The sequence below is a fragment of the Alligator sinensis genome, unplaced genomic scaffold (genome assembly GCF_000455745.1).
Source record: "Alligator sinensis unplaced genomic scaffold, ASM45574v1 scaffold50_1, whole genome shotgun sequence".
NCBI lineage: Eukaryota > Metazoa > Chordata > Crocodylia > Alligatoridae > Alligator > Alligator sinensis.
In genome coordinates, this window is record NW_005842059.1 from 1,488,547 (window position 1) to 1,498,972 (window position 10,426).

The 10,426-nt window shown below is 53.0% G+C and overlaps 1 protein-coding gene across 8 annotated transcripts in view; it reads right to left on the reverse strand.

Moving 5' to 3' along the window:
* Nucleotides 1-10,426, reverse strand: part of NIN (ninein) — a 91,354-nt gene that overhangs the window by 69,226 nt on the left and 11,702 nt on the right. For all 8 annotated transcript variants that reach the window (XM_014519672.2, XM_025203487.1, XM_025203490.1 and 5 more), the window contains exon 3: nt 4,996-5,077. In XM_014519672.2, coding sequence (XP_014375158.1) covers nt 4,996-5,077 — 82 coding nt within the window. The remainder of the gene's footprint in view (nt 1-4,995; nt 5,078-10,426) is intronic.

Sequence of the window (10,426 nt, forward strand, 5' to 3'; positions counted from 1 at the left end):
AAGCACGATCCTGGCCTCCCAGAGACGTTGCCAACATGCAATGCTTGGTCTGTTTGCAGAAGCAAAATGTCCTTTCCAGAGCATGGATTTGGAGGAGGACTTGAGGGCTTTATTCCAGAATCAGTCTTCCTCTTTTGAGATACCTGGCACATACCCTGCATTCACACTAAACGGCATGCAGACAGAGCCCCTTGTAACCAAGACAGCGTGGAGCGCACACGGGGAAGATTCGGGGCTTTAAAACCTACATGCATGCAATTTCTCCCTCTCCCCTCAGTTTCTTAACTTCAGGCCCTCAACCCATGATTTCTGAGACCGCTCTTGGCACAAACATCAAAGACGATATTCCAACGCTCACCGAAAACCCAAGGCGGAGAGCAGCTTGCTCTCCAAACGCAGGTTGCTCCAGAATTAAAAGCAGCAAACGCTTCCAAATTAACCGGCTTGTCAAAGCGTGTTAAGGAGAAATGCCTTCCAGGCCCATACGACAACGCTCCCTAGCGAAGCGCGTGCCTTTTGATTACCTGTTAAGTGACAAATGTGGCTCCAAGGAGGCCTCCTCTCGAGGTAGGACGGCAGCCTGTTGGCACTCCCATGCTTCGGTTGGGTAGCAATGGCTAGCAGGATAACTCTTTAGGAACTGTTTAAAGAGCCGGAGCTTTGCAGCCAGAGGGTTGCCCAATAAATGCAGAGCAGATGAATTCAGCACCCACGTGGCTGCCTCCCTCCGCATGCCAGCTCCACGCTGACAAGCTGGAAGGGAATTCAAGAACCAAACTCAGAGCCGACCAAGGCATCAGCCTTCGTCCCCTGTCGGCGCACGGAGGGGACCGATTGACAAGCACCGAGCAATTATGCTAAGCAGAAAGCTTGTTGTGGCCAGATGTGCCACCTCTGGCAGTGTCCCTTAAGCCATTTCTAGGGCTGGAAGGAGATGAAAACCCTCTGCTGCGTCCTGTTCAGCAAAGGGATGCTGGGGCCAACGTTCAAAGGGAAAAGTTGCACTGTTGGCTGCATGTGACCTTGCCGTGGAGCAAGGGGTTGTCTGCACTCCCCGAACAAAGCCAGGCATCTGCTGAAGACTGTATTCTCCTCCCTGCTTTTGGCAGGCGTTTTTTCCACCTCCCTCCTTTAAGCCTAACAGTATGCAGAGAATAAATGACACTTCACTACAGCCCCTTTGAGAGGGAGACAGATCCAGCACTTCTACTGAAATCCAGCAACCCCCTTATTAAGCTACTGCTCCTTTCTTGGCCAGCACATTGCCCACCCCTTGAAAGCCTGGAAGGGAGGGATTACATGATTTACATACAGGTGTGCTACATCAATAGGAGCTGTGAAGTGCAGATGCTAAACACTTTTCAAGTGCTCCCCACGAACTCCAGCTGCTGTCAGCAGGAGCTGCAGGTGCCCTGAAAACTCGCGCTTCATTTTATTCCACCAGGACAGGTAGGGGAGTTACCAGATGCCACGTCTAAACCCCAGGAAAGCCTGGATGATGGCCATATCTTGCTGAAACTGGCAGTTTCGTGGAGGCGCCGAAGAGCACGGAAACTACCTTCGATTCCCTAGCTCCTTCCTATTTAGTCCGAGACTAATTTTATTTCACGTCCAGTTGAAACAAAAGGAGAGGGGCCTGAGCTGGTGAACAGGCAGACAGCAGAAGGGTGCCAGGTCCTAGCTCTCTGGGCTGTTGGTCTCTATCGGCTTCACTGATCGGCTTCTTAGTCTGTTCATCCAAAAAAGAGTCTCAAAAGACTAATTTGGAGTTTGGCTTGGGAACAACAACAAAAAAAATCAAGATGCTTTGAGCATTTCAGGCTCTCCTGTTTGTCCTTACGACTGGAAACAGTGACGCTCCTTAAAAAGGTACGAGCGTAGAACAGAACAGATTCCCATTCCTCGCTGCTGTCGTGGCCGTACCCCGGGCTGCTGCCGTAGCAAACAGGATTATTCTTCCACCTGGCTGCTACCTTTCCTTTGCTCTGTTGTGCAGTCTGTCTGCAGCCTGCACCCTCAGCTCTCCCCAGACGCAATATGCTGGGAATGTAATGCTGTGCCTTACAACGCCGTCCCGCTGCTTCCCCTTAGCAAGACGCATTGTTCCCGCAGCTTTTAGGCCCTACTTGTTTCTCTAGTATGTCAAGTGTTAAACATTTCCTTTCATGAAGTTTCGATGGAGACCACTCCGGTTCCATCTCAGTTGCTCGGCCAGCTCTCTTCCCCCTCCTTGGGTCTGTGTTGCTCTATAGGTCACCCTTGGGCTGAGCTGTCCAGTTAAGCACCCCAATAGTGACGGTCGCGTGGACCCTTCAAGTCTGCTTTAGTCTCAGACTGTCTCCTTGAAAGGAGAACTGGGCTGGTCACCCCCACACCAGGGCTCGGCGCTGCACCCAAAGGTGCCTCACCTGATCAGTGCCCTGTTCCTGGGATTTTAGCTCCTGCCCTGTTACCCATTTCCCCACCAGCTACATGTCCCCTCCTCAGCTGCACGCTGCAGCACTGGCTTTGAGGCAGGAAGATGACCCATTGCCACCAGGCCTGTAATGCTACTCGTTAGCCAATCAATCAGGGTGAAGGGAAAAGGAAAGGCGCTTATTTCACTTCGGGACTCCAAGTCACCTCCACCCCAAACCACGCAGCGAGATACCCCAGGGCCGTTTGCAGACCCATATCAGCGCCACAGCGAATGCATAACGCTGTCCGTGTCCTTAATGGCTATGGCTTTGCAAGGACAGTGGAACAAGACACACGGTCACCGCAGTGCTCGAAAATGGACAAATTCCCTGCAGACTCTTCCAGTATGTCACAAGTCCCTGCACAGCGCAGGGGACTCCAGATACTTGCTTCCCTTGCGGGGAACACCCGGCTCCGAGCAAAACTCACCTCCACACCACATCACATCAAGCCTGTCCGCTATGGGCCATCTTGTGCATGTCCAGTCATTCATAGAAGACCTTCATGCCTGGGTTAGGTCCACGCTTTGCTGCTGCTGTCAAGACCTGTTGGAGCTGGCAGCAGTTGCCACCATCCAACCACCAAAGCTCGCCTTGGTGGTTTGGGCACCTCCGCACAAAGGGAGCGGGTGGCTGAAGGCATGGGGGTGCCCACACACCCCTTTGGCCAGCTGCTGGCAGCATCAGAAACCTTGCCGTTTATAAAGAGGGCTCTGCCCCTGCAGAGGGACTTTGCGTGCAAGCTTGCTTGGAGCCGTGTGTAAATTAGGGCTACGAGGCAGCTAAGGTCGCAGAAGCCACCCCTCCACAGGCTCGGCTCAGGGCAGAGACCTTGAGGGTCTATCACAAGCAGCTCTGCAGGACCCCTTTTTGCTGGACAGCCTTCATCTCATCCACAGGGCGAGGATCCTTCCTGCCTGGTGTTTCTCCAGCAAGAATTGCTCCAGCGGCTAGCAGCACACCTGTGCGGGAAAGACATTGGCTTCTCTGCAACGCGGAAGCCGCCATATGGAGCTGCAATCTGGGTGCGCGTACTTGAACTTTTCCACTGCAATCAGGCAAGACAGAGCAGCAATCAGGCCAGCCCCAGGCCCAGGCCTCATCTGCATGATGGGATTTCTCCTGCAAGGTAACACAAGGCAGGAGCACAGCCAGTGCCGGCTACAGATGTCTGCACCAATGGTTTCTTGCTTGTTGAAAGCTCAGCTCTTCTCATGAGTCTGAATGGAGGGGTGCTCTGAAGGCCTACAGCAGTGCTTGCCAACGCTGTTAGACTCGAGGTCCCCCTCAGAAAACATCAGCGCTCTATTTTTACTTAGTCAAGAAACAAGTGAAAGCAATGGAGCCATGTGAAAACACAGCCACAACAGGACAGCATGTCCTGTCTGAAATCTCCGGGTTTATCCTGTGAATCATGCATAGGTGTTGGCACACCTGACAGTGCTAATATTGGACGGCACCCCATGGCACCCTTAAAAGCATCTTGCAACACCCCAGGGTGCTGCAACGCCGCAGCTGAGAATCGCAGACCTAGACACCGATGCCATCATTTGTCCAAACAAAGGTATGGGGCTCTTGTTGCCAGACTGAAGGTTAGGGTAAAGAAGTCAGGATCTATAACCATCAGAGACTGGAAAGGCAGCAGCCCATGTCACCAGGCCTTTGCTCTTTCTGAAAGGATGCACTAGTGCTGGCTTATCCCTCCCGTTTCTGCCCGTGTTCAAGGCCAAATAGAACAAGAAAGCAGCTTGTGTTTTGGGAAGGGAGAAGCTTTGTTGGGTGAGACTTGCTGAAGTTTTCAGGAGACAACAGACCAGCCTGTCACTCTTCCAGTGACTGCTCGTGGCCAAAACCAGGATGAGGGCCCCGCTCTGCTGGGTTGTGACCAGCACCCCTGCATCCATCTAAGTGCAAGAATGCAAGCAGGAAGGAGGAGGAGATCTTACTCCTATTCTGCAAGTGGGAAGTCAACCACAGCCATTAAATGGCTTCAACACCCATGTCGCAAGGCCCAATCCTGTACCCTGGCTGCACCTGAACACCCTCTCTCCCGAGCCCATCAAATGGACTGACTCCACTTCCAGCTTGTCCCACCACAGGGAGGACGCAGATGCGTAGAGCATGCAATCTTCTTTCCTCGACTGGGTGTTACCACCCACCCTCCCTCAAAAGCACTGCAGTCGCTTCCTCGGGGAGACTGGAATTCGGGCAGTCCATTTTAGTGCCGCAGCTGTCGATTTGCCGGCACGGACAGCAGAGAGTTGGCGTCTGTACTTGTTTCTGCAGGGGACTTACTGCTCTGGGGCCTGGTCTACATAAAAGCAGAAGCAAAACTCGGCGACCTGAACACTTGCTCGAATTCCACATGCCTGCCGAGGCGTCTCAGTCACACGAGCAGCGGGATATAAATGCCTAACAAAGCATTTGTAAAGCCAACCAACCTCCTCCCATGCACTGAAGCCTCTTGCCATACCCATGAGGCCCCAGTGTCAACTCGGTCTATGGCCCCTTTCCTCAAGTGCATCAAAAGACATTTTACCTGGCTCTTGGAAGTGCTCCTCGCTTGATAAGGTTCTGGATAAAATGAGGATCAGTGCTTCTTTAAACTGGTCAAAGTGAACCTGCAGAGAAAGGAAAGACAACGTGCAAGTGAATCAATCGGCTCGAGTGCAGCTCCTGCATAAAGGCAGCAATGATGAGCCACTCATTTCAAGCAAACAGCTCTCCATACCAAACCCAAGAGCCCCAGCACTTTAACTTGAGCAAAAGCATTGCTGCAAGAGTCATGAGTGAGCCCAAATCTTCTCTACCGAGCTTTGGGGGCAGAGGGGAAAATAACAGGGAACCCAAAGCTACGTCCTGTGCTCCTGCAAAGAGCCAAACGTACCTAAACATACAGGCATGTTACACGAGGTCCCACGGCTGCCCGGTCCGAGTCAGCTGGACTCTTCTCCTGAGCAGCACTGGTGCTTCCCAATGGACGGTTCTCAGAGCATCCTTCACGACGGCGAAGGATGCACCCTGAACACCGTCTACAAAGTGAGCTTAATTTGGACCGTCAGGAGATGTCTAGACAACCTCAGTTCCAGCCTCGTGCAGCTGTGTCCCGTCTCAGCACCCGGGATGGTGGTCTCGTTGTTCTTGGTATTTAAAAGCCTCAGTTACTTAAAAAGACCCCAAGGTCTCCTTCTCTCCATCCAAGAAGGGACCTCATGGTTTACCTTTACGGCTGTGGAGCAGGCAAGCGCGTCCCCACGGGATGTGCTTTGTGGGAAGGCTGCCAAAATTTTGCAGCAAAAACTTAGTCCTCTCTCCCCTCCGGGGAAGGATATTCATTTGCTGAGACCCACTCTCAGTTCGCCCCACTTCTCTCAGTGCATCTCCCTTGCGGGTCGATTGCCACCGCTCCACAGCAGCGTGGCCGTCAGAGAATAAGCGGGGTGGTGTCCTGTCGCTACCCCAGGGAGAGACCCGCAGTCCATTGCGGATGAAGAGTGACGAGCCATGCACACGAAGAGCCGTGATCTGCGGTCCGAGCAAGCCGGATGCTGCACTTGGGAAGCACCAGCGCTTTTCCGGAGCAAGCCGGGCACGCTGCTACTTCTACCTCCTCCCCAGAGGAGAGCAGCTCGCACTCACCCCGGCTGCACAAGGGACCATGCCGCTCTCACCGCAGGGGCTAGTTAGCGGCAAACATGACCCCTACTTTACATCCCTTCTTGGGCACACTCACCTTCCCAAAGGAAGCAGAGGAGGAGTGTGCTCAACCGTGTGCATGCATATCCATGAACTGAATAACTAGAGCTGAGGGAGACCCATCCAGCCTCCCAGGCAGAACAGACTCCTCTCTCAAGCCCATCTGAGACTAGTTTTATGGTCCGCGCTAATCTGTTTCATGAAACAACTGACATTTTCATGAGCACGAGGTTTCTGCTTTGAATGAAATATGGGTCTTCTAGTAGTCGCGCACAAGGGGTGCCAAAGAAATGCTTGACAGTCTTAATTACAGCTTCAGATAACAACCCCCAAGATGGATGGAAGAAAGACTCAGCTCTTGGCATTGCTGTTTCTAGGCCGCGAGCCGTCAGACTTGAGACCACCAGCAGCACTGTACTTAGCCTCCTGATGGCCCTGGGTGTACTTCTAGCATCGGGCCCTCCTTCACCAGAGAATGATAATAGTAATTTTAAAAGTTACTATTTTCAGGTCCTTTTTCTATCTGGGCCCTGGGTGAAATGGCTGTTTTTGGACCCTCTTTCTGTCTGGGCCCCAGGTGGCCGCCCGGTTCGCCCATGCCCGTGTTCATCCCTGACCACTGGCAGCCAGTCCATCTTTGCTGGGTCACCGACAGGACCAGGAGGCACTAGTTTTAAACGCAGTCAAGCTAAAAAGCAAGGGAGGATGGTTGCACAGCTGGCCTGAATTCGTGCCGTCCCACTGTCCTTTCCTATCTGTGCCCCTTAAGCGGCGCTGCCCTTAACAGTTGTGGAGGGGGCGTAACGTTATCCGCAGGCGTATTTCAGCATGCCACTAATTCCAGGTAGCCAGGCTGCATAGCTGCAGCCAATTTACACAGCAAGACAGAAAAGAAAATCCCGGGACAGCTGGCGAGGTTATTTGACACGGGTCACTTGCAATCCATAGCTACCTTCTGCGAGCGCTCATTCAGCCCAAAGGAATTTGGACAGACGTCGTAGCGTGGCATCAAGGCTCGTCTGCCCTTTCTGAAAAAATCATCCTACGCTTACGAGCCGTGCGGCTCGGGTCGGGTCTACACCAGCCGAGTCGGCAGACAGGAATTCACCGCAGGTGCCGTTTTATATAACGTCCGCAGGACCGAACTGTTGCTAAAACGGGGGAGTGCTGCAGGTACCGAGTGACAGCTAGGAAGCTCGCTAGCGGATACACAGCGTAATCACACTCGACATGCCCTCCTGGCCAGTAAGAGATTTATCCTCATCACGGCCGGTCCAGAGGGCAAAAGTAAGACCGTAAGGGCCGCCGTACCATACACACGGCCATCACGGCGAACAGCCCAGGCCTTCTGCCACTCATCTTTAGCACAAAGAAACTCCGGACTGAGCCATTCACGTTATGCAAATGGCTGCTAGATTTCTCTTTTAAGCACATGCACAAGGAGTAATTAAACAGTTCGGAATACGCTCAGTAAAGAAACTTGTTAGAGACGCCTTCATCTGAATCTTAATTGCTGCCATTCATTTCCAGACGCTGGTGCACTTCAAAGGGCAGTTTATAGTGATGGGAGAATTTGCCTGATTAAAAAAAAACCAACAAAAAACTTGACATTTACACTAAATGAGCATGAATAAAAGATGAGGGAGTTAGATTAACAGCTCCCCCATGCATCACCCTTGTGAGGCGGGGAGGGGGGCTTAAACCCAGGTTGCGCGAGGAAGCTGACCCGCTGCTTCCAGCCACAAGCCCCGCCAAGCCAGCGGTGCAGCTTCTCGGGGCACGTTGCCTGCCCTCCCGCTGCCTGCGAGCAGGAGTCGGGCAGGGTAGCTTGGGAGCTGGGGTCCTGGACAGGGCTCTTTGTTACCCCTGCCACTCTGCTGGCTGCAATGCCTTGGCCGAGGCTGGGGGACATGCTGGAAAGTCCCAAACAATGAAAGCAGAAGCCCAAGCCCTCCGGGACACCCTGCTGCTTTGCCCTGGTGTACCAGAGAGCCTCCGAGCCCATAAAAATTCACAGCCGGGCAATTACCAGGAGGTGATCCATCAAACTCCTGGCGGGCCGAGCAGAGCCCCGGGTGCCAATTCAGCAGGTGTAAATGGCACATAATCCACTTTGGCTAATAAGGATTTGAAAAAGATACAAAGATCCCATTAGACCCGTCCTCCGAGCATCGCTTGCTGCAGCTTAACTTAGTTAAGGGCCTGCTCAGGCCAGAGAACAAACTCCGGCTACGTCGGGCCGAACGGCTGGGGCAAGGGAACAAAAAAACAAAAGGAGCAAGAAATGCACTCAGTGACGAGCAGGAATTACGCAGGTACCTCTCCTGGCAGCAAGGGGCAGAACAGCCCCTTTTGTGCCGAGGGTAGGTGAGGATAGCCAAGGAACAGGGAACGCGAGCAAATGAGCGTATTGTTCGTACCCAACAGAGCGCTCATTGTCTGGAGGGAAGCGCTACACAACACGCCACCGCTACGGGCTGGGAGACGGTCCTGCCAAGTCCGTGTTATGCAACAGGACGCATTTTATAAGAAGTGTTAATGAAGGGGAAGGACGGGGAGGAGAGACCAGTGTTCCCCGTGCTGCTCCTCTCCAGCCCAGCAGCTGCGCACGGGACAGATGGCTCTCGTTCCTGCCCCACGCAGCGAATTTACCATGACCGCATCAAACAGGACCCAGATACCTGGCTTCAGGGAAGGAGCCGGCGGGGTAAATGCAGCCTGAAAAAGCGAACGCTGCAAATCAACAACGCAGCGGCGTTTAAAATGCAGACCGCTGGTCCTGGGATCCGACACCGCGAGTCACAAGCCTGGTGCATTTGGGAGTGAAATGAGAGCCGCGGGTGTTCAATAAGATGTACAGGGACTCTGCTGAACGGCACAAAATTATAGAAGAGTCGGGCTTGCGGGGCCCTCAGGCGGTCACATCTAGCCCAGTGCCCTGCTTGTGTTAGGACCAGCCCAGTCTAAAGCATCCTAGACAGGCGTTGGTCTAACCGCTGCTCAAAGCTACACTAGCTACTCTACTGCACAGCTACCAGGCACCTTGTCCCCAAAACTGGGAGCACCCTAACCCTAACCGGATACAGGCACAGCAGGGGGAAGAGGGCACCGTCAAAGACCAGGGCAGCGACTGTATGTCCCAAAGCACAGACGCTGCACAGCAAAAGCACTTTGATGCATCGCAGGACATGCACCCTGGCCTGGGTCTTTCAAGTGACAACTTCGAACTCTTAGAGGCGCACGGGCAGTGGAAACCCTGTGTGCACCAAGAGGGGTTTCCTTTCATTCTTTCAACTGGCTTTTGTCTGAAGAAGAATAGTGTCAGGAAAACCACACAGGAGTAAAAAATTACCCTCTTCCTGTTCATGTTGCTTGTGCGGCCTTGACTGTTTGGATGAAAACCCTCCCTGACCATGCATTCCTCGGAGGCCACCCTGCCAAAAGGTTCAGGCCATTGCAATGGTTAAAAATGACCCCCCAAACCAAATGCACACAAGAGGTTGGGCTGGAGAGCTCCTAAGCCTGTGCAAGCTCTTCAAGGATGACTCAATTTTAAGGTGACAGCACCCCTTCTGCAGCTCTTTGAGGTTTTATTGGCAGCAGGTTAGGGGGCTTCCAGTGTCGTTGTAGTGTGCAGCACAGTAGATTGGGTAGTTTCAGGGCTCGGCTAGACAAGGGCTCGTATGGGATGATTTGGGCAGGGATGACCCTGCCATGAGCAGAGAGTGGGCCTAGACGTGACCTCCTCAGCTCCCTTGGAGCCCTACTTTCCAGGACTCTAAGCAGTCCACCATGTCGTGCAGCCGCCAGGCTGTCATGGACAGCCATCGCAGTATTTATTAAGGAGTGATACAGCTCGAGAAATGTGACAGGTAGTAATGCATTGCGTACGAGCCAGAGATCCAAACCAGCCCCAAGGATCTACTGTCCTATGCAGCGCCAAATGCCCAGGAAAACAACTAGCCCTGTCCTCCGGGATTGCAAGTACTGCCTCTGCGGGGCAGACTGAAGCGACTGCGTGGGAAAACCATAATGGAAACTAGCTGGGCTTGTGCCTCTTGAGAGCAGCGTTGCAAATCCATCTGCATGTTTTACTATCCCATGCAAACATTCGACTGCAAGGCCCAGGGAAGGGAGGGGAGACTAGACGATATTTTATTTGCCCATCAATAGCATCATCTTGGTCCCAGGTGAGAAGAATTTTTCAAGTACATCCAACGGAAACAGCAGTCACATGCCAATATGTACATAGCTAGGACAGCCCATTTCCCTAC